The 25,591-nt window shown below is 31.6% G+C and overlaps 1 protein-coding gene across 4 annotated transcripts in view; it reads left to right on the top strand.

Moving 5' to 3' along the window:
* The window catches only part of LOC114938984 (uncharacterized), a 149,700-nt gene that overhangs the window by 69,071 nt on the left and 55,038 nt on the right, over positions 1–25,591 (top strand). For all 4 annotated transcript variants that reach the window (XM_029313196.2, XM_029313193.2, XM_029313195.2 and 1 more), the window contains one exon: positions 17,725–17,839. Coding sequence is in view for 3 of the 4 variants with exons in the window: in XM_029313193.2 (XP_029169026.1) it covers positions 17,725–17,839 (115 nt within the window). In the remaining variant the exon portion in view is untranslated. The remainder of the gene's footprint in view (positions 1–17,724; positions 17,840–25,591) is intronic.

Raw genomic sequence — 25,591 nt, 5'->3', positions numbered from 1 at the left:
TCGCGCATATTTCCGATACATTCAAAAATTTTCGGAACTTGCCGATTTTTTCAAACGGAGAGAAATGAAATCACGCCGTGCAAACGAGTGTTTCATCCGACAGATTGAAGAGTCTTGATCTTGGTGTGAAGAGAAGGGTTCGGGATTTGAATGTGAGTTTTCCCGGAAACGCGTTGAATCGATTAAACGCGGGGTCGGCGGTCGGTTGATTGAAATATCGAGTAAAAGCTGGGGCCTCCGCACCTGAGACTCTGTACATCCGTGTTGTGGGGAGAGTTTGCTCGTTTACGAAGAAGAATCGTTACGAGGAAGCGTTAAACTATCGCTTAATAGTCGGCGGGTCTCCGGGAGACCGCCGCTTACGTAAGCTGCCATATTTACGAACAATAAGGGAGGGATATCCTTCCCGATAAAAATGAAAATGTCGACCGGCACATTCCTGCGCACTCTCCTCTCTCGCTTTTTACAACTCGGCTCTGGATTAATAATTCAACGCCGTAAACGAACTTTCGACCTTTCCCGGCTCTTCGGGCATTCGCATGTTTTACGTCGCTTTTAGATGATGATCGATGATCGGGGATGGACGACGATTTTATCTCTCGTACTCGTACAAATGTTTTCGAGTAATGGCCCGTGTACATTTGAAGCTTGATTATTCGTAGAAGATAGATAATTTGTCAGTACGTCTGCCGGACGTCCGCGACGTCTGACTATTGCTTGATATTACTACTGAAAAAATTAATTAAAGATAATTATGAGACATCGAGAGCGAATGACTTTCTCTGTAATGATATTTTATCTCTCGTATTCATAGAAATGTTTTCGAGACGTCCTGTATACATTTGAAACTTGATTATTCGTAGAAGATAGATAATTTGTCAGTACGTCTGCCGGACGTCTGACTATTGCTTGATATTACTACTGAAAAAATTAATTAAAGCTCTACGTGATGTAATATGGTTTGTGCTATTATTATCTTTCTATATATACCGTTTTTTAGAAAATATTTTATTTTATATATTTGCAAATATCATTATTATTTTCCATTTATGTCGCGATAAAGATGATCTAATGACACATAAAAGAATCAATTAATTAAGAAATATCGAGAGATAATGTTCTTTTTCTATATAATGATATTTTGTCTCTCGTATTCATAGAAATGTTTTCGAGATGTCCTGTATACATTTGAAACTTGATTATTCGTAGAAGATAGATAATTTGTCAGTACGTCTGCCGGACGTCTGACTATTGCTTGATATTACTACTGAGAAAATTAATTAAAGCTCTACGTGATGTATATGGTTCGTGCTATTATTATCTTTCTATATATACCGTTTTTTAGAAAATATTTTATTTTATATATTTGCAAATATCATTATTATTTTCCATTTATGTCGCGATAAAGATGATCTAATGACACATAAAAGAATTAATTAATTAAGAAAAATCGAGGGAGAATGTTCTTTTTCTATATAATGATATTTTGCCTCTCGTATTCATAGAAATGTTTTCGAGATGTCCTGTATACATTTGAAACTTGATTATTCATAGAAGATAGATAATTTGTCAGTACGTCTGCCGGACGTCTGACTATTGCTTGATATTACTACTGAAAAAATTAATTAAAGCTCTACGTGATGTATATGGTTCGTGCTATTATTATCTTTCTATATATACCGTTTTTTAGAAAATATTTTATTTTATATATTTGCAAATATCATTATCATTTTCCACTTATGTCGCGATAAAGATGATCTAATGACACATAAAAGAATCAATTAATTAAGAAAAATCGAGGGATAATGTTCTTTTTCTATATAATGATATTTTGCCTCTCGTATTTATAGAAATGTTTTCGAGATATCCTGTGTACATTTAAAACTTAACTATTTATAAAAAGTAGATAATTTGTCAGTGCGTATCGAATAACCGCAACGTCTGACTATTGCTTGATATTACTACTGAAAAAAATTAATTGACATTCTACGTGATATATATGTGATTCTGGCCATTATTATACGAAAAATATTGTTCTCCAATAACGATTATTATTATCCGGTATTGTCTGATATCTCTCCTTCTATCTTTTTAAAATTTTTTAGAAAATTCGACACTTTTATTATTTCCCACTTATGTCGCGATAAAAACGATATAACATCATATACTGAAATTAGCTGATTTCTCAGAGAGTTTTCTCTTTCTCTATATATAAATTTTTTAGGAAACATTTTATTTAATACATTTGCAAATATCATTATTATTTTCCACTTATGTCACGATAAAGATGATCTAATGTCACTAAAAAAAATCAATTAATTATGAGACATCGAGAGCGAATGACTTTCTCTGCAATGATATTTTATCTCTCGTATTCATAGAAATGTTTTCGAGATGTCCTGTATACATTTGAAGCATGATTATTCGTAGAAGATAGATAATTTGTCAATATGTCTGCCGGACATTCGCAGCGTCTGACTATTGCTTGATATTACTACTGAAAAAAATTAATCGAAGCTCTACGTGATGTATATGATTCTTAAATTTTTTTAAAAAGCATCTTATTTAATATACTTGTTCAATTATTTTATTCAATACTTTTCCACATATCATTATTATTTTTCGCTTACTTCGTGATAAATGTCAAAATCAGCTGATTTCTCGTAGAGTTTTCTCTTTCCTCTCTTCCTCACTCTTTCTTTTTCTAACATTTTTTTAAAAGCATTTTATTGATTATTTTTCCAAATTCCATCATTATTTTCTACTTACGTCGATGAAGATAATCTAATGTCAAAATCAGCTGATTTCTCATACAGCTTTTTCTCTCCCTTCTTCTACCTCTCTCTCTCTCTCTCTCTCTCTCTCTCCTCTCTATTTCTTAAAATAATAGATCACACATAATATCCTCTCGCAAGAGGAACTGAAATATTTCTTTCTCTTTTTCAACGCATAGAAATTCTAAGGAAAACCTGGATGGGAAGAGAAGAGACAGAGAATGCGTTATCACTTTTTTCATTATTATTTTACAATCTCGCATTTTGAGTCGTTTTCTCGCAACGCTTCCGATTGCGAACTGGAAGAAAAGGGAGAGAGAAAGAGAGAGAATCGCGGCGGTGTGCGGGAAGGGAGAGGGGCGCGGAGATATTGATTTTGCAGCAACACACAAACCGGCGGCGGCCGCATTTCATAGCCTACCAGACGTAGCCAGACGCACGTTCGACGTGCTAGAGCTCTCCGTTAAAAAGCCGACCGGAGTCCCGCCGGAAGGACCGGACGGAAGGCTAAGGCTTTCGATAAGCCGCGCCCTTCGACCGTCGACCTTATCACCTCTGAGGTTTTATCGAAGTTTACAGGTCGGCGAATACGCGCCCAGCTCATCCGGACGATTGCGAATATATACCGGCTTTTATAACAGGATCATATCTCTCTTCCCTTTTCTCTCTCACCTCTTCTGTAATCGTCTAGATATACTTAAATAAAAATTTATTAAAGGAAATTTAATATATGCAGTTGATTGTACTTCCACCCTTCTTTAATATCGTCTAGTATTTAAATAAAAAATTATAAAAATTTTATTTAAAAAAATTGTAATTCTGGGATTTTAAATGCAGTTTTTCAGCATATAAATAGTGATTTTTGCCTCCCTTACAAATGTTTCAATATTATTTCAAATAGGATAAAAAAATATGCGTGAAAAATGAGGGGAGATCGATTCCTTCACTCGATCGCGTCATAGAGTGACTTGTTTAATCATACTCTCTCTCTCTCACCCTCCTTTAATCGTCTAGATAAATTTAAATAAAAAATGATAAAAAAATTTTATTTAAAAAAATTGTAATCCTGGGACTCTCTAAATGCAGTTTTTCAGCATATAAGTAGAGATTTTTTGCCCCCCACATAAATGTTTCAATATTATTTCAAATGCTTGGGATTAAAAAAAAAGCGTGAAAAATAGGACGATTCCTTCACGCGGTCGCGTTATAGAGTGGCTTGTTTGATCGGACCGCGACGCGATGCTGTAAAACGCAAACGGGGGCCGAGGCGAGAGGGCCTTTATTAACGGACGCGCGTGATACGCGGGCGATACGCGCCATTGTCTCGCTGATACGCGCGATGTAATACAAATCGCGGCATAATGGAAGAATAGCGGCGCAGAAGTCGATGTGCCCGTCGTAGCTTTATCGCTTTATTATAAACGTCAGACACAAAAGGGGATTTGCGCGGGGAGAGAGAGAGAGAGAGAGAGAGAGAGAGGGAGAGAGAGAGCGTTCTCTGTTACTGGCGGAAATTTCCATCCAAATGACGTGCCGCCACGTCAGTGCCACGCTTTGTCATTTTTTTCCTCCCTTTTTTTCTTTCGGGACGTTTTTTCCCGCTATTTTTTTGACAGAGGAGAGAAAGATATTTTTTCACATACATTTAATTCCTTCAAAATGCACATTTTAGCGGAAACAAAATTCCATGTGGAAAATTGTTAGGACAACCTTAAAAAATGTTAAAGGCTTAAACATGGGGTCCTATTAGGAATTTTCACATTATTGCCAGATTAAATAAGGTAATATCAGTTTTGAGTAGTTAATTTAATGTATGGTCTGAATGAGGAAACAAATAAAGGTCCTGATAGGGCTTAATGAGGGTAACAGTTATTAACATAAATTATGATATTTATAACTTATTATTTATCAAAACTGGAAATTATAGAGCTATCTTAGGGTAATATAAAGGATTTCATAAGGCAACTATCAAAGCCCTAATTACTTATCCTTTAAGGGCCTTTAATGGGAAAGCGTGACCAACCTTAAAGGGTTTATATTGGGTTTTCACATTAGGACCGTAACAAAGTTAGGGAAAATTAACAGGGACATTATCAAAGCTTTAATACAATTTCCACAAGGCCCTGATTACTTAACCTCAAAGGGCCCTCAATGGAAAAGCGTGACCAACCTTAAAGAGTTCTTATTGGGCTTCCACATTAGGATCGTAACAAAGTTAAGAAAAATTAACAGGGGCCTTATCAAAGCCTTAACACAATTTCCACAAGGCCCTGATTACTTAATCTCTAAGGACCCTCAATGGAAAAGCGTGACCAACCTTAAAGGGTTCTTATTGGGCTTTCACATTAGGATCCTAACAAAGTTAGGAAAAATTAACAGGCGTCTTATCAAAGCCTTAACGCAATTTCCACAAGGCCCTGTTTACTTAACCTCTAAGGGCCCTCAATGGAAAAGCGTGACCAACTTTAAAGAGTTCTTATTGGGGTTCCACATTAGCACCCTAACAAAGTTAAGAAAAATTAACAGAGGCCTTATCAAAGCCTTAACGCAATTTCCACAAGGCCCTGATTACTTAACCTCTAAGAGCTCTCAATGGAAAAGCGTGACCAACCTTAAAGGGTTCTTATTGGGCTTTTACATTAGGACCGTAACAAAGTTAGGGAAAATTAACAGGGACATTATCAAAGCTTTAATACAATTTCCACAAGGCCCTGATTACTTAATCTCTAAGGACCCTCAATGGAAAAGCGTGACCAATCTTAAAGGGTTCTTATTGGGCTTTCACATTAGGATCCTAACAAAGTTAGGGAAAATTAACAGGGATTTTCTCAAAGCCTTAACACAATTTCCACATGAGACGCGCATTTTATTTAACAGTAGATTTTCGTCGTTTATTCGTCTTTTCTTTCCTGAGTTTGATGTTTACGACGACGAGAAGCGGGACGAAAATAACGATATTTTGTAAAGTTCCACTGCGTATATTTCATCGAGCTGCCCCTAACTTCTAAATGATATCATGTTGAACAAAGGCGACTAGAATAAACGAAGTGTGTGTATTCCGCGAGCAACAATCGATACCAGCATCAAGATTGTCGACAGGAGGGATGATTACGGTCGATCAGGGGAAATCGCTGGTGATCAAAGGCCGGCTGGTAAGCGAGACACGTACCTTCCGTCAACAGAGATGCTGGTACACTTTGGCAAAGTCCTCGTCGATATCCTCCGCCCAGGACAACGTGATGACTTTGTCCACATGGCGATCGACACGAGATCCTTCGACAAGATCCGCGTTAGAACTCGAAACATCTGTTGATGAAACCTCCTGTGACCAGTGTTGTGCTTAGATGATTTTAAAATTAGCTAGATAAAGATGAGATAAAAATTTGTAAATTTATCTTAGATAAGATGAAGGTATATATCTTAGATAAGATGAGATAAAAATTTGTAAATTTATCTTAGATAAGATGAAGGTATATATATTTTAAATAAGATGAGATCAAAATTTGTAAATTTATCTTAGATAAAATGAAGGTAATTTTGTTTGAAATATATCTAGATAAAAGATGAAATTATATATGGCGATTCATCTAGATAATTTTCTAGATAATAATTTTTAAGACTGCTTATGCAAACACAGTTATAAAAAATGTAAATTATAAAACGGATATAAAAATATATGTATTCATATTTTTATTTGTAAATTTTTATCGCTTACTGTTTAAGTTCTACTATTTAAGTATTTTTATATGCTATGATTCTAAACCAAAATTATCTGAAAATTATTCCAGATAATTTAGTAAAAATAATTTTTTTTTTTATCTAAGATGCAAATATAGATAATACATATTTTTATTATGTATATGTATAGAGATAAGATGACACTAAAGTTTTATCTAGATGATCATATAAATAATTTTATTTAGATAATAGCAAACACTGAGTGCGACAGCGAATTTTTTGACGTACCTGATTTTAATCGGATTAATCGGGTTTTTTCGAGATGAGAAAAAATGAAATACGTCCATCGAAAAATTATCGAGTTCTCTTGAATCGATTATCAGTTAAAAGAAAATACTTAATGGCGAGCCATTTCGACGCTAATAGACAGACACGCTTTAGAGGATCGATGAGGCAGAATTGAAAGGGAGCTAATTATTAACAGCTTTTTCTAATACTATATAGATGAGCAAAAAATCGGGAAACTCATAAATTCTCTATTTACGAGCTTTGAATATCGGTAAAGGGATTGTTTAAAATTAATGACATTTGTTATGCAATTATCTTTTGAAAGATTATTCGAAAGATTATTGGAAAATGTTTGAATAACATATATGATTATTATATATTTTTTATTTATGCATCAACTTAATATAATATGTTTTCTTATATATAATTATTTATATATATTATATTATATTATATATTATTATATATTATTAATATAATAATATATTATATAGATATAATATATGTATCATATATTATATGATATTGTTATAATATTATATAACATTATATGTATACATAATTTATATATTTGATAAAATCTATAAAATATGAAAGAAACACTTGTGTAATTTCACGAATTAGAAGTTCGAAGAATTTCGGAATGTATGTGGCAGGATCGAATCGTGTTTTTGGTCCATATTTCTCCGAAAAGATCCGTAAAGATCCTTCGCGCGTTTCTCGGCTCGTAATAAATCCTCGCTCGCGTGATGAGACCGGCGGACTCTATTAAAATAAAACTACCGTGTGTGAGAGAGAATCACGGGCTCATTCGCTCGCGATGCGATGAGTCGTGAACACGCGCGGCGAACCGGAAGTGCCTGGACCGGAGCCAGGAATCGGAGGCGCGCGCGCGCGTGTCCCGACAGATTTGTTGATGCTCTCTGATGTTGCCGACAAAAGGGGCGCTCCTTCCCCGAAAAGGAGAGGATCGAGGAGGTTCCTCGATCTGATTTATTTCCCGTCGATACGCCGGCCGTTGTTTATCGTTTTACCTTGAGAATGCAACCCGCGCAGACTCGACCGGATGCGGCGATCTATTTTCCGTCGCGGCCGTCGGGATGCGAAATGACGGTAGCGAGGTGGATCCGTGAGAAATAGCTGCGATAAATAAATGAATAAATAAACGGAATATGCTCTTCGCAAAATTTAACGCGTGTAAGAAACCGCGAGATATGTTGCGCAGCAAATTTCTCGGATAATCACTGCGAAGAGTAATTTTTAACTCTTTTCTCTCTCTCTCTCTCTCTTTCCTTCATTGTATTTATATTAAATTTTTTTTTATATTAATTTAAAATATTATATTAATTTACAGATATATATTATATTGATTAATATACTATAAAATATTATAAAATATATATATATATATACTATAAAATATTATAAAATATTATATATATATATATATATATATATTTTTATATTTTAAAATATTATATATTATATTAATTTAAAAAATAATTAGAGAAAATTATCTAATGCAAAACCAAGAATAATTATCCAGTAATCAATTTAAATGCGAATTTTATAAAAATAAATATAAATTATATAAATAATATTATATAATTATATAAATAAATAATATAAAAATTATATATATAAAAAGTGAGTAAATTATATATATTCGATAAAAGGATATTACAACTGTATAAAAAAAGAATTATATCGAAAATGATAAAGAATAGAAGATTTTGACATCTTTAAATCTAAATTCATAGAAAATAGCGGATTAACCGAACCGAAGCTGTTGTCGGAAATGTAAAAGTCATCCGCCTTTATTCCTATCCTCAATCACACTGTATCAAAGTATATCCCTCGTCCTGCTGCCACCTTTTCGTAATTTGCCGACTCGGCAATCTTTCTCTGATATATAGTATAGTTTGAATTTACTGCTCGATCTGGAAGCTGCAGCCAAGTTTTACGACGCAGATAAAGAAGCGTGTCGTGATGTCCTCCGACACTTTCGAGCTTCGCAGATGTGTTTCTACATTTTGACACACGCGCGTATCTCGTAAAAACCTTTTGCAAAAATTCCCCGACGAATTCTCGGAAGAGACGACTTCTTGCCTTCGAAGAAAATTATATATCTGTGACACACGATTACGGAGGATATTCGACGCGGAAAATTCAAGTATGGCAAATAAATATACATTTTGCGAAAGTTTAACTGAAAAACTCCGACCCGTTTCGACACACACACATATATACAATATATATATATATATATATATATATATATATATATATATATATCGGGGAATGAATCTGTTTCACAGTAAACCAGTTCCTTTAATTTTACGCGACACGTAAATGAGGCGATCGATTAATCGGACATGTTCGATCGAGATCGAGATCTCGGGCTCATTCGATGTATCGAGTGTCGCGAGACTCTCGGCGCTGAAGGCGGAAATCGTTGCCTGGAAACGTCCTGGAAATGCGTAGCGAGGCGGAAACGTTGAAAAAGGGTGCACGGCAGCCAATTTTTGTGAGTGCATCTTGAAATAATCATAGCTTCAGTAAGTGGAGTTCCTCGTATCCCGCCATATTCCGTATCGCACATATCGCCAATTCAAAGGAAACTCTCCACCTCGCACTACACGATATTGCAGATACGCGAAACCCTCTAAAACTATCATTATATCGTTTTATATTTATATATATTATATTCGTTATATTAGATTTATATTTATTATATTATATTTATATATATTATGTTATTTTTTTATATAGATTTATTTATATATAAAATATTATATAGAAATTTTTTATTTTAATTTTATATAATATTATATAGAAATTTATATTAAAATTTATTATATTATTATAAATTATTATATAAAAATTTATGTATAATATTTTATATATAATTATTTATACATATAAAATATTTTAAATATAATTATTTATACATATAAAATATTTTAAATATAATTATATATAAATAATTATATATATAATTATTTGTGCATAAAATATATAATTACATATAATAAATGTATGTGTATTGTATTTATGAATGGAAATCCTTTGTTTAAATTATACCTTGCGAGAAATTACAATCTTGTTATAAATTGCATACTGATAAATATAGATTAATTGTTATGCAAGTGAAGAGGCATCCCTTGGGGGAAGGATGTTGGGGTGAGGGAAACGCCGGGAATGCGACGGGGGATTAAATCGGCATTGAATCCCAAGCTCATAGAACGCCGGGCGTGAATTTCCGGGCGATTCCTTTATCGCGCGGCTTTTACATCAGAATTACAAACAATTGCCTCGGGAATGCTTTTTAATCCCGGCCAATAAGCGATCGAGGCGTCTTCCAGCAGTGCCGAAGGAGCCCTTACTCCCTTTCATCCCTCGTCAGAGTCAGATCTCTCTTTGTATTCCATATTCCTCTTTTTCTCCCTTTTTTCCACCTTTCTCTCTCTCTCTCTCTTGTCGCTTTTTAAAACAATCGACGCTCGTAAACAACGTCATTCTCAGCTCTTTGTTTCCGCCGCCATCTTGCAGCCGAGCTGCAGTTAACGCGGTGATTGTTGCTACACGGACAATTATTTTTATTGCTCACGTCCGACGTATTTCCGGTGGCGAGTACTTCGGACATTATTCGTTCGTTTCAAAATGATAGTATAATTCGCGACATTTGCACGACTATTCCAGATAGAAAAACGAATATTTATTTCCTTTAATATCTGTCACATTCATGACGTTTCAAAAGGTAATAACTTTTTCAGCTATCCTCAAACTAAATTATTTTATTACAGTTGGTTTATGTTAAATTGGATTAAATTTTATATATAATATAATTATATATTATGCATATTATTTATAATATACATCATTTTATTATAATATAATATATATATATATATATATATATATATTAATATTATTTTTATAACATATATTAATATATATATAATATATTATAATATATTATAATATATATTAATATTAATATATATTATTATATATATTAATATTTTTTACATATGTTATTTTTACACATATATATTTTTGCATATATTTAAAATAATATTAAATGAATATTATTTTACATATATTTTACATATATTAATATTTTTAATAAATAAAAACGTCACGTTAGATATCAAATGTCAATTAACAAATATATAAATTTTATTAATTAAATAAATAGGAATAATTATCCCAAGAAAGGGATTTCATAAAAAGACATTTGCCTCCTGCTCACATGTAATCGAGTGAATCGAAAAATTGTTATTTCCCGTCGCTATTGTTGTTAGTTCCAGACGACGGGAGCGATCTGGCTGGCGGTCATTTCCGCGCCGAAGCTTTAAAGCCTTTGAAAGAGTAGACAAAAGCTCTTAGCATGTCGGGGTCGGTTAGCGGCGAGTGCTAAATGGAGCTCGACAATTTAAGAGCGGCATGCAATCAGGCGAAACGCGATTATTTGTCGCGATGTTATATACGAAGTTCACGTGCGCTATAGGAGATTTCTCCGCGATAGCGGCCAGTATTTACAGAGATGTACACAATTCTGTGCACAATAAATAGAATTTAGTTTCGAACTCTTGCGCGAAGTCCGGAAAATTAAAACCGAAGTTCCGAGATTTAGATTTAAGCGTGTAATTAAAAATCGATATTAAAATATGCGCGGAAAATTACAGTAATTTCTTTCTCTAATATAATGGTTTCAAACAGAACGATGTTTTTTTTCTAATTGTAAATTTCATATAATTTTGTTTATATTATAATAAAAATATTTAAAATTATAAATAAATAAATAAATAAATATATATATATATATATATTATATACATATATATATATATATATATATTATATACATATATATATACATATATATATATATGTGTGTGTAATATATAATATATATGTATATAATATATATGTATATAATATATAATATATATATATTTATTTATAGCTTTTATATATATTGTATATATATATATATATATATATATTTGTATATATATATATATATATATATATATATATATGTATATACATATATATGTATATATTATATACGAGATATTAATTAAGAAATCTATTATATATTTTTTCTTATCTATACAAGTGATAGAATGTTTAAATTAATAAATAAGAAAATATTTATGCAGCTCTTAAATAAAAATAAATATATTAACAAATTGACATCCCCTAATAAGCCCTTAATTTTTCACTCGGCTCTTCCAGTGAATACATCCTGTTTTGTCTAACTCGCTTAGATAAATATCGTCCCACGTTCGTCCTTAAATAAGGTTTATCCGGGGACGCTGAAATGCCGCTCGTCTTTTAATTTCTCATCCCCGGCTCTTTCAAAATCCCGTTTCCGGGGAAGAACTCCCGCGGATTAATGGCCGCTGGCTAAGGCGGGCTGTTTAACAGCGACGATTAAGCGTCGTCGCATAAGAATGCATCCCGAGCGCATAATAATCCCGGACGATGCCTCATCGCGGCAATAAATGTCTCGTTGAGCGACGCCCGGCGTCGTTGCTCTGAAGGGAAAAGGCGGGATAAATTGAAATTACCACCCGTGTTTCCCTCCCCGTACGAAGGGGGAGAGGGGTTGCAACCCGCAACTAACCCGTCAACCCTCCGTCGTCGGAGTTAAATCCCGGTAAACAACGTGGGAGAGGTAAGGTCAGTCACGATTATTTATTTTGCGGGACGTCGTTTTCTTTTATCTTCATTGTCTTCATTCACCAAATAGCGACGATACACAGTATGCAGGCTGGGTCTGCAAATAACAGCGAAACATTTTAGAAGATGACTCTTTGTCGAAAATTAAGGGGGTTTCTTAGATAAACATATACTTTTATATCCCTTCCCGAGGAGTTGTTTTTTTTTTCGCAAATTTTAGACATAATAAAGAAATGAAATTTGATTCATATTTTTGACTAATAAAAAGGATATTTATTTATATTAAAAAAAATAAAAACTCCTCAGGGAGGGATATGAGAATATATCTTTCTATAAGAAATCTTTGTAAAAACATTACACTTTTCTAAAGAGTGAGGCAAAAATTAATTTCTATTTTTTTCTTATATTTCAAGCAAATAAAAAGAATGAAATTTGATTGATATTTTCGACTAATAAAAAGAATATTTATTAACATAAAAAAAAATAAAAACTCCTCAGGGAGAGATATGAGAATATATGTTTCTATAAGAAACCTTTGTAAAAGCTTTACACTTTTCTAAAAATGGAGGTAAAAATTAATTTCTATTTTTTTCTTATATTTCAAGCAAATAAAAAGAATGAAATTTTTTCATATTTTTGACTAATAAAAAGGATTTTTATTAACATTAAAAAAAAAAAAAATAAAAACTCCTCAGGGAGGGATATGAGAATATATGTTTCTATAAGAAACCTTTGTAAAAGCTTATTTATAAAAAGGATATTTATTAACATTAAAAAAAAATAAAAACTCCTCAGGGAGGAATATGAGAATATATGTTTATATAAGAAACCCTTGTAAAACTTTACACTTTTCTAAAGAGCGAGGCAAAAATCAAATTTTTTTCTTTTCTTATGTTTTATGCAAATAAAAAAAATAAAATTTGGTAGATATTTTCCACTAATAAAAAGGATATTTGTTAATATTAAAAACAATAAAAAATTCCTCAGGGAGAGATATAAGAATATATGTTTATATAAGAAACCCTTGTAAAAACTTTACACTTTTCTAAAGAGCGAGGCAAAAATCAAGTTTCTTTCTTTTCTTATATTTCATGCAAATAAAAAAAATAAAAACGGTAGATATTTTCCACTAATAAAAAGGATATTTGTTAATATTAAAAAAAAACTCAGGGAGGGATATGAAAATATATATTTATATAAAAAATCCTTATAAAAGCTTTACACTTTTCTAAAGAAATAAAAATTAAGTTTCTATTTTTCTCTCAAATTTCAGGCAAATTAAAAATATAAAATTTAGTAGATATTTTCTACTAATAAAAAGGATATTTATTAATATTAAAAAAAAAATAATAAAAACTTCTCAGAGAGGAATATAAGAACATATGCGTTTACATAAGAAACCTCCCTTAATTTTCGGCCAAAAGACTCATGAAAAATGTTTCGCACGATTTAGATTCACCCTATAGATACGATTTATCCCACTCTCAATTATCAAAACGATTTGCGGTGAAAACTTTATCATTTATTGCGCCATTTTCGTTACGCGCGGGGACTAAAGTTCAACACGGACAGTGGTTTCTTGCGTGAGTTTGCACGCGGCTTTCATTAGGGAGAGAGTTGCCAGCCGGAAGGCAGCGCGGTTAAAGTTGGGAAGCTGATTGGAGTACCTTGGCGGTTTACCGCCCCCACAATCTCTCTCTCTCTCTCTCTATCTCTCTCGCGTCTTTTATTTCCTTCGATTGTTTTCTAACTTTTCGAAAAGTGCCCGCGCTCATTGCGAGCGCAGAACAAACAATTCCGTTGAAATTCAATGATCCTGTTTATTCTTGCGAGAGCCGAGTCGACGAAAAAAAGGAGCTATTGTTCGATTAACGTTTAGAGGATATTATTTTCTCTCGGCTCTATCCGAGGAAAAATGTTGGCGCCTCCGTCAGGGGCTCTCGAATAGTTTTTCCTGTATACATTCGACGCGCTAACGAGAGGAAGAAAGAAAACGAGATAGGGTACACTATCTATATTTTCGAGCTATACGACTCCCCTTTTTTTCTTTCAATGTTGACAAATTAGAGAATCAATTTCATAACTCCATTTTATATCATAAATAAGAATAATCAAACTTCAAAATGGATTATAATGACATTTGGAAAAGAATTTAATTAATTATTTTCTAAATTTATTATATTTTTCTAATAATAATAATAGCTAAAATCATATATGACATGTAGAGCTTTAATTAATTATTTTTTCAGTAGTAATATATAAGGTATTAATCAGACGCTGTTCGGTAGACACACTCTGATAAATTATCCACTGTGTTTTAAAAATAATCAAGCTTCAAATTTATATAGAACATATCTCCCTGAAAAACATTTGTATGAAACATAAAATATTATTGCAGAGAAAGCCTTTCGGTGTGTCCTAATCAGCTGAGTTTTCTATTTAACATTAGATCACCTTTATCGCACATAAATGGATTATAATGACATTTGGAAAAGAATTTAATTAATTACTTTCTAAATTTATTATATTTTTTCTAATAATAATAATAGCTAAAATCATATATGACATGTAGAGCTTTAATTAATTATTTTTTCAGTAGTAATATATAAGGTATTAATCAGACGCTGTTCGGTAGACACACTCTGATAAATTATCCACTGTGTTTTAAAAATAATCAAGCTTCAAATTTATATAGAACATATCTCCCTGAAAAACATTTGTATGAAACATAAAATATTATTGCAGAGAAAGCCTTTCGGTGTGTCCTAATCAGCTGAGTTTTCTATTTAACATTAGATCACCTTTATCGCACATAAATGGATTATAATGACATTTGGAAAAGAATTTAATTAATTACTTTCTAAATTTATTATATTTTTTCTAATAATAATAATAGCTAAAATCATATATGACATGTAGAGCTTTAATTAATTATTTTTTCAGTAGTAATATAAGGTATTAATCAGACGCTGTTCGGTAGACACACTCTGACAAATTATCCATTGTTTTTTAAGAATAATTAGGCTTCAAATTTATATAGAACATATCTCCCTGAAAAACATTTGTATGAAACATAAAATATTATTGCAGAGAAAGCCTTTCGGTGTGTCCTAATCAGCTGAGTTTTCTATTTAACATTAGATCATCTTTATCGCACATAAATGGATTATAATGACATATTTTTTCTGAAAATAAGAATAAATTAAGAATATCATCTTAAATTAAGAGGATCCTCTTGGCGCTTAGAATACAATTTTTTCGGTGAGGGTACACCATCTATATTTCCGAGCTATACGACTCTCCTTTTTTTCTTTCAATTTTGACAAATTGGAGAATCAATTTCATAACTCCATTTTAAAGCAATTTCGTTCGACAACCTTTTAGGGTTGAAAGGGATAATCAGCGAGGAGAATTAACGGGCGATTTTTTCACAATAAAAGGATCCGCGCAAAGTTGGCGAGAGCTCGCGAAGGAGTCTCATCGATTTTACAATCTACCTCCTTTCGCGGAGACTATTATCCCTCCCATTTCCACCCCCGACATCCTCTCTTTACATGGTCGCGGGAGAAGAGAGCGATTCTTTTCTTTTTCTTAATGTAGGCAGGTACGTCGCTGATTCGCAGTTAATGAAGCGAGAATGAACGTCGGGACGAAAAAGTCACGCTTCGCAGAAATGGTGGAAATTTTCCGCGACGGACCTCGTGGGAGATTTTTTTGGAATATCATTTTTTTTATAACTCGGGCAAGCAAAATTTTCGCGCGCAGAAATGCCGGCCCAGCTTGAAATTATGTACCGAAGTATATGCTCGTGCCGCACTTTTCTCGCTTCCGCGATTCTTTTCCTCAGTTCGCCTATCCGGGAAATTATGCAAAAGCTCGTTTATTTCTTTGCTCGAAATTTTTTCCGAAGAGAAACCTTGGGATTAATTAAGTTAATGAAACAGTAATTAATAGAAAATTATTAATTAATGCGCTTAGGTAAGAATCTTAGGAAAAAATAAAAGCATATTGTATAATATAATTATATAATTTTATTGCCCTTCTTTTAATAAGGCTGCTTTAAATGACTTGTAATTTGTGAAGAAATTCGAAATAGAATTTGCGCAAAATGATTTTATGGATACTGCATTTTGGAATTCTGTTTTGAATATTATCGCGAATTATATTTACATTGTCTAAAAAGCTTTTATAAATATAAACATTGTTTCTGAACTTTCTTTAATATTTAAAGGAGTTAAGATCTTCATCTAAAATTCGAGAAGAAAGCTGAAGATAAATTATTTAAGGCACTTTATCAACAATAATAATCCTTCATTTTAATGGCCATATTTTACGGCAAATTAATTTTTCGCGATGTAGTAAGTATAAATATTTAATATATATACACATTAAATATATTAAATATTTATATTTACTGCATATATATATATATATATATATATAATTATTTTTAAATAATAAGAGGAATCTGCAAACTAAAAATCCTGCTAAAAATATTCTAATAAAATATTACACTTTTCTAAATAGGAAAGTAAAAAATAAGTTTCTATTTTTTCCTTAAATTTCAAGCAAATAAAAAGAATGAAAGTTAGTAGATATTTAGCACTAATAAAAAGGATATTTGTTAATATTAAAAAATAATAATAAAAACTCTTTAGAGAGGGATATAAGAATATATGTTTATATAAGAAATCCTTGTAAAAACTTTACACTTTTCTAAAGAGGAAGGTAAAAACCAAGTTTCTATTTTTTTCTTAAATTTCAAGCAAATAAAAAAAATAAAATTTGGTAGATATTTAGCACTAATAAAAAGGATATTTGTTAATTAAAAAAAAAAATAAAAACTCCTCGAGGAGGGATATAAGAATATATGTTTATATAAGAAACCCCTATGTAAAAACTTTACACTTTTCTAAAAAACGAGAAAAAAAATTAAGTTTCTATTTTTTCTCAAATTTCAGGCAAATGAAAAAAATGAAATTTGGTGGATATTTTCCACTAATAAAAAAGATATTTGTTAAACTTTCTTTAATATTTAAAGGAGTTAAGATTCGAGGAGAAAGCTGAAGATAAATTATTTAAGGCACTTTTTCAACAATAATTCATACTTGTATATATATAAAATCATTAATTTTCTAAAATAATAAGAGGAATCTGCAAACTAAAAATCCTGCAAAAAATATTCTAATGAAATATTAATCACACGCCGTAGCTACGCGAAATATATACAGACTCTCGTATTTTTCCCTTATCGAGAGTCGGCTCACACAATTTCTTTCCATTGTTCCAGCGTTCTCTACGCCGGCTTGTAGTTACGTGAGATACAGCAGTTTGGAGGACGTGAGGCCGCAGGAGTTGGGCTTCGGCCAATTAGAATTCACGCCCACGGTCGTCTCAAAAATAAGGTAAGACAGCCATAGAGAGAGAGCGAGCTCGCCTGCTTGTTCGCGTTCCTATAATCACGCCATTGTTAACTCACTATTAAGAGGGAGAAAGGCGGGTGAATGTTGTCAAGACTCGGCTCCCTTTTAAAGGGCTCGAATTTAATTATGCCGGCTCGGTAACCACCTCTCCCTTGCAGCGGAGCGAATTTTCTAATTAGCGTTGCGGCTGCCGTACCTGCCTTTTGCACGCGTAAGGAAAATTTGCGCATGCAGCCAACGCAGTTGGAGCGAACTCGCTTCAGCGCGACGCGACGTCCCTGTGTTTTGCGCTTACGCCGTAAACTAATTACATTTTGGTAATCGAACGCGTTGATCAATCACAACATTTTTCATACCTCAAATCCGACGTCGAAACGGAGCGGCGGAAATGCAATTGCAAAATGTTAAATCAAATTGATTTATCGATTGTACTTGATCCCGAGCGAAGATCCTTCCGGGGTGAAAATCATTTTCGAGTGTCTCTCTGGGATATATTTAAAAAATAAAATTTTTTTTTTACGTATTGCTTGAAAATCGAGTTATTATTTATAAACATTTTTTATAAATATATATATTTTAAAAAATATATAATCGGAACAGACATCCTTTCGGGGTGAAAATCATTTTTGAGTGTCTCGTTGGGATATATTTAAAAAATAAAATATCTTTTAATTGATTTGAAAATCGAGTTATTATTTATAAATATTTTTCTATAAATTTTTTTATAAATATATATGTATATTTTAAAAAATATGTAATCGGAACAAGGATCTTTTCGGAGTGAAAATCATTTTTGAGTGTCTCTCTGGGATATATTTAAAAAATAAAATATTTTTTAATTGGTTGAAAATCGAGTTATTATTTATAAACATTTTTTATACATTTTTTATAAATATATATATATATATATATATTTTTTTTTTTTAATATATAATCGGAGCAGAGATCCTTTCGGGGTGAAAATCATTTTTGAGTGTCTCTGTGGGATATATTTAAAAAATAAAATATCTTTTAATTGATTTGAAAATCGAATTATTAAAAATATGTATATATATTTTTTTATAAATTTTTTTATAAATAAATAAATATATATATAAATATATATATATATTAAAAAAATATGTATGTGTATTTATTATTTATCATTGATAATTTACTATTTATATAATAAATTGATTACTAATTTACTATTTTTCATTCTTTTATAAGAATAACCGGTCGAAAATAATGAGAAACACAATTTCGCCTGAACATTTTGCTGTCGAAAAAATTAATCAAATATACAACGAAACTCTCGCGGGAAATAAATAAGAAACTATTTTTATATACGATGCAAGGCGCATCAGGAGTGCATACGCCCACGACGTGTATTTTAATTAGATTGACGATACGTGAAACGCGCCGGTGTGTTAGATTGCGTTGCGTTCGATATCAATTAACGACTAATTATAGCGCAATATTCGCGAGACCGGAATCAAACGCGACGGTGACGTTCTTCAGCATAGATAAACTTGAGTAAATATCTCACCCGGATATTCATACCTCGCGAATAATACGGGAAGACGTTTTATTATTATTATCATTGCATTACGCATTCCTGTTATTATTATGTCATAATCACATTTCCGACATAGTTTGAGAGAGAGAGAGAGAGAGGCTCTGGTATGAATTACAAATATTTGCCGGTGACTTCAAGTATCGATTTTGAAATGCTGATTACACGACGAAAGAAGTGCGGGGGATGATGAAGAGGGGAGAATGGGGAGGCTGGATAAAATTGATTCGTGGGCAAACAAGCGGTGGACGCAGCGAGATAGAAAAATCGTATTGACCGGTCAAATAATTCACCGCGCAATGGAATTTCCGCTATCCGACGTTATTTAAACAATCGAAGCAAATGTTTGGTCATTTCGCAAGGATGCATATGTAATTGTAGAGCCTCGGAGCGTTATTTCGACGTGGCGAACTTAATATAGGTCGTTTAATATTTTTAAAAATTTGCAAAAATTAGACGAGTAGAAATTCTCCTAAATCAGTCATAATTCGCAGAGATTATCAGATCTTTTTGCGGGATATTTAAAAATTCAGAAGAATTTCCGAATTTTTTTCACACTTTTTTTTTGGCATTATTTATTCTTAATGTTTTAAATTCAATTTTTCTTATTTTATTATTTGAATATTTTTATATTAAATAAAATTGCAAATAAATTCCAGTGTTTGTTGATAAAAAAAACAAACGTTTAATTTTTATACTGATTTCAAGAGAGAACAAGTTTTGTTTTTTTTTTTTGACATTATTTATTCTTAATGTTTTAAATTCAATTTTTCTCATTTTATTATTTGAATATTTTTATATTAAATAAAATTGCAAATAAATTCCAGTGTTTGTTGATAAAAAAAACAAACGCTTAATTTTTATACTGATTTCAAGAGAGAACAAGTTTTGTTTTTTTTTTTGACATTATTTATTCTTAATGTTTTAAATTCAATTTTTCTTATTTTATTATTTGAATATTTTTATATTAAATAAAATTGCAAATAAATTCCAGTGTTTGTTGATAAAAAAAACAAACGCTTAATTTTTATACTGATTTCAAAAGGGAACAAGTTTTGTTTTGTTTTGACATTATTTATTCTTAATGTTTTAAATTCAATTTTTCTTATTTTATTATTTGAATATTTTTATATTAAATAAAATTGCAAATAAATTCCAGTGTTTGTTGATAAAAAAAACAAACGCTTAATTTTTATACTGATTTCAAGAGGGAACAAGTTTTGTTTCTTTTTGACATTATTTATTCTTAATGTTTTAAATTCAATTTTTTTCATTTTATTATTTTAATATTTTTATATTAAATAAAATTGCAAATAAATTCCAGTGTTTGTTGATAAAAAAAACAAACGCCTTAATTTTTATACTGATTTCAAGAGAGAACAAGTTTTGTTTTTTTTGACATTATTTATTCTTAATGTTTTAAATTCAATTTTTCTTATTTTATTATTTGAATATTTTTATATTAAATAAAATTGCAAATAAATTCCAGTGTTTGTTGATAAAAAAAACAAACGCTTAATTTTTATACTGATTTCAAGAGGGAACAAGTGTTCATAATTATATATATAATTAATATATTGAAAGCCCGCATATAATCGTTACAACAAAAGCGATTTCTGCAATCTTGAAGTCCGGAGTTAGCATTTCGCGTCTCCATTTCATTAAATAGGATACTTTCGTCTGAATGCGCGGAGCCGCGGATCGAATTAACCTTTTCATCGAATTGAACGTCGTCGGTGCTTGGATTTCCGGTAACGAGCCGCAATGTTCGTGCGCCTCGATACGCAGTGAATAAGATAGAAAGTTGGACGATATCGCGCAAGTTGAAGCAATTCAGTCCAAGTTTAAACAGCCCATTGTTATTATACGTCGCAAGAATCGATTCCGAGCTGTCGCTTAATCCGTCGTCGTTCTGTTGGAACAAATTTAATTGCCTAAGTATGCTAAGCATTATCGCGTATCAATATATAGGTTTCCTCTTCGAGGTTCTCGAAATATTAAAAAAAAAGAAAGAAAAGAAGAAAAATTATTAAATTTAACAATTGACTTGAGGTGATCCTAAACATTCTTGAGAAGTCTGTGATTTCCGTCCTGTTTTATCGACAAAATTATTTCGATTACAGAATTATGAATTCTTAGAACCAAGATATATGAGACTATACAGATTGATAAGTCTTTTTCCTGTACAGAATTGATTCCGAGCTGTCGCTTAATCCGTCGTCGTTCTGTTGGAACAAATTTAATTGCCTAAGTATGCTAAGCGTTATCGCGTATCAATATATAGGTTTCCTCTTCGAGGTTCTCGAAATATTAAAAAAAAAAAAAGAAAGAAAAGAAGAAAAATTATTAAATTTAACAATTGACTTGAGGTGATCCTAAACATCCTTGAGAAGTCTGTGATTTCCGTCCTGTTTTATCGACAAAATTATTTCGATTACAGAATTATGAATTCTTAGAACCAAGATATATGAGACTATACAGATTGATAAGTCTTTTTCCTGTACAGAATTGATTCCGAGCTGTCGCTTAATCCGTTGTCGTTCTGTTGGAACAAATTTAATTGCCTAAGTATGCTAAGCGTTATCGCGTATCAATATATAGGTTTCCTCTTCGAGGTTCTCGAAATATAAAAAAAAAAAAAGAAAGAAAAGAAGAAAAATTATTAAATTTAACAATTGACTTGAGGTGATCCTAAACATCCTTGAGAAGTCTGTGATTTCCGTCCTGTTTTATCGACAAAATTATTTTGATTACAGAATTATGAATTCTTAGAACCAAGATATATGAGACTATACAGGTTGATAAGTCTTTTTCCTGTACAAATTAAAGTATTAATATTAACAAAGGGCGAAGTGTTCTAATTTCGGGTAAAAAACAATCCGTATAGCCAATAAATAGATTTATAGCTGAATCTAACCTCACATTTTGTCGATAAAACAGGAATGAAACTTAGATTAGCTTAGGATTCCCTTAAGCTTGTATTACACAATAAACAGATTTATTTTGATTATTATTATTTATTTATTTTTATTTATTTATTTTCCAAGCAAGAATATAAAACTTAGTTACAAAGTTATTACAACTGGTATCATGAATTAATAACGCATACTACAAATTTAGATATAAATAATAAAATAAAAATCCGCGAGACTTTTGACACTAACTTGTGTCTCTTCAAAAAAAAAAACCACTAATGGAAAAAGATCCTATTCGTAGAGCTTCCTCTCTTTTTACCACCTGGATGCGGCTTCGGAGCGTCAGTCTGGATTAGGCTGACTTTATAAGGTTCCCAATCTCGCTTGGAAACGACATTTCGAATCCGAGGTAAAGAGCCGCAAACACTTTGGTCGATCGACTCGATATATTCTGTCGTCGTAGACGGACCGAAAAGCCAGTGGCAAAGGCGTCGTATACATTCACGCGCGGTTCGTCCTAATACAAAGGGACGTGTCCTGTATAACGCGACGTGCAGGGCACACATCCAACTTTCTGTCTCTCTCTCTCTCTCTCTCTCTCTCTCTCTCTCGCTCTCCCGTGCTTCTATATCCATCTCACCATCCACGGAGCAGCGATAATTTAGTTATCGAGACGATCGATAGCGTTGCGGCCAGGAAGGCCACTGATGTGGCTTGATTAACGAAAATTCTCCTTACGATGGCGATGTTCCCGCTATTCGAGCGTATATACGCCTCTCGCCCTTGCCGATGTTTACGCGGCCACCCCCGCCAAGGGCGGAATTAACCAGCGCGACGCGACGTAATTGAAGGCCCGACGAGGGAAGCAATATTCCCTTCTCTCCTTCGTGTGGAGAATAATTATTGCGGAGAAAGGAGCATTCTCCCTCTCGCGTCTTGTGTTAATCAGATGATTTTTCTGTTTGACATTTGATTATCTTTATTGCACATATAATGGATTATAATGACATTTGGAAAAGAATTCAATTAACTATTTTCTAAATATTCGAAATTTTATTATATTTTTTCTAATAATAATAGCTAAAATCATGTATGACATTTAGAGCTTTAATTAATTATTTTTTCAGTAGTAATATAAGGTATTAATCAGACGTTGTTCGGTAGACACACTCTGACAAATTATTTATTGTTTTTTAAGAATAATTAAACTTCAAATTTATATAGAACATATATCTCTCAAAAAAATTTGTATGAAACATAAAATATTATTGCAGAGAAAGCCTTTCGGTGTGTCCTAATCAGCTGAGTTTTCTATTTAACATTAGATCATCTTTATCGCACATAAATGGATTATAATGACATTTGGAAAAGAATTTAATTAATTATTTTCTAAATTTATTATATTTTCCTAATAATAATAATAGCTAAAATCATATATGACATGTAGAGCTTTAATTAATTATTTTTTCAGTAGTAATATAAGGTATTAATCAGACGTTGTTCGGTAGACACACTTTGATAAATTATCCACTGTGTTTTAAGAATAATCAAGCTTCAAATGTATATAGGATATATCTCAAAAACATTTGTATGAAAAATAAAATATTATTGCGGAGAAAGGGTTATTCTCCCTCTCGGTGTAGCTTAATACAGCTGATTTATGTATTTGATATTAAATTATTTTTATCTCACATAAAATAAATAATAATAATGACGACATTTCAAAGAAAGAATTCAATAAACTATTTTCTAAATACTTTTTCTTTATCTTTCCTAGTAATAATAGCAAAAATCATATATGACATGTAAAATTAATTTTTTTCAGTAGTAATATAGATATTAATCAGACGTTCGTTAGACATGCTGACAAATTATCTCTTCAAAAATCTTTTTTTTTTATTTTATATCTTACAAACATTTGTATAAAAGATAAAATATTATTGCGGAGTAAGGAACATTGTCTTTCTTGATGTAAATCTTTTAATCATCTGATTTTTGTATTTGACATTAAATCATCTTTAGCGCGACTAATTGTAAGTGGGAAACAATAACAAAATTTGGCAAATTATCGAATAAAATATTTTCTAGAAAATTTGGGAGAGAGAGAAAAAGATCAGATACTAATAATTGTTATTCGAGAATGATATATTTCGTAATAATAATAGCCAGAATCACATATATATCATGTAGAGCTTTAATTAATTTTTTTCAGTAGTAATATCAGGCATTAATCAGACACTGCGGTTATTCGATACACACTGACAAATTATTTATTTCTTATGAATAATCAAGCTTCAAATATACATAGGACATCTCGAAAATATTTCTATGAGTATAAGAGATAAAATATTATTGCGGAGAAAGGGACATTCCTTCTCTCTCGAGAAAAGAGAGGAGAGAGAAAACTCTTCGAGAAATCAGCTGATTTTGACATTTATCTCCAAATAAGCGGAAAATAATAGATGATATTTGGAAAAATATTCAATAAAATAATTGAAAAAGTATATTGAATGAGATGCTTATTAAAAAATTTAGAGAAAGAGAGAAAAAGAGGGGTAAGAAGGGAGAGAAAGGGAGAAAGGACAATACCGGATAATAATAATTGTTATTAAAACTGATATCTATTTCTAATAATAATAGCACGAATCATATATATTACGCACAGCTTTAATTAATTTTTTTCAGTAGTAATATCAGACAATAGTCAGACGTTGCGGTTATTCGATGGACACATTAACAAATTATCCATTTTTTATGAATAATCAAGTTTTAAATGTACACAGAATATCTCGAAAACATTTTTATGAATACGAGAGGCAAAATACTGCAGAGAAAGAACATTTATCTCTCTTGATATTTCTTAATCAATTGATTTTTATGTGTCATTACATCATCTTTATCGCGACATAAGTGGAAAATGATAATGATATTTGCAAATATACAAAATAAAATATTTTCTAAAAAATATTACATATAGAAAGACAGAGAAAACATTTTGAGAAATCAGCTGATTTCTGTCTTTGACATTAAATTATTTTTCTCGCGAGATATAAGTGGAAAATAATAATCATACTTGGAAAAGTATCGAATAAAATATTTCCTAGAAAATTTCAGAGAGAGAAAACTCTTCGAGAAATGTATAAAAAAAAAACAGATTTCGAGAAACTTTGAAAGAACGAGAAACATAGTCTGCGAAGAAAAAAAAATAATCCAAGTTTTCTCCTGAACGTTTCGCTACAGAGACACAGAGAGCTCCGGGGAAGA

The sequence above is a fragment of the Nylanderia fulva genome, unplaced genomic scaffold (genome assembly GCF_048542155.1).
Source record: "Nylanderia fulva isolate GAGA-0341 unplaced genomic scaffold, ASM4854215v1 Scaffold15, whole genome shotgun sequence".
In the NCBI taxonomy this organism is placed as follows: Eukaryota; Metazoa; Arthropoda; class Insecta; order Hymenoptera; family Formicidae; genus Nylanderia; species Nylanderia fulva.
This window is presented reverse-complemented; position numbering and strand designations above follow the sequence as displayed.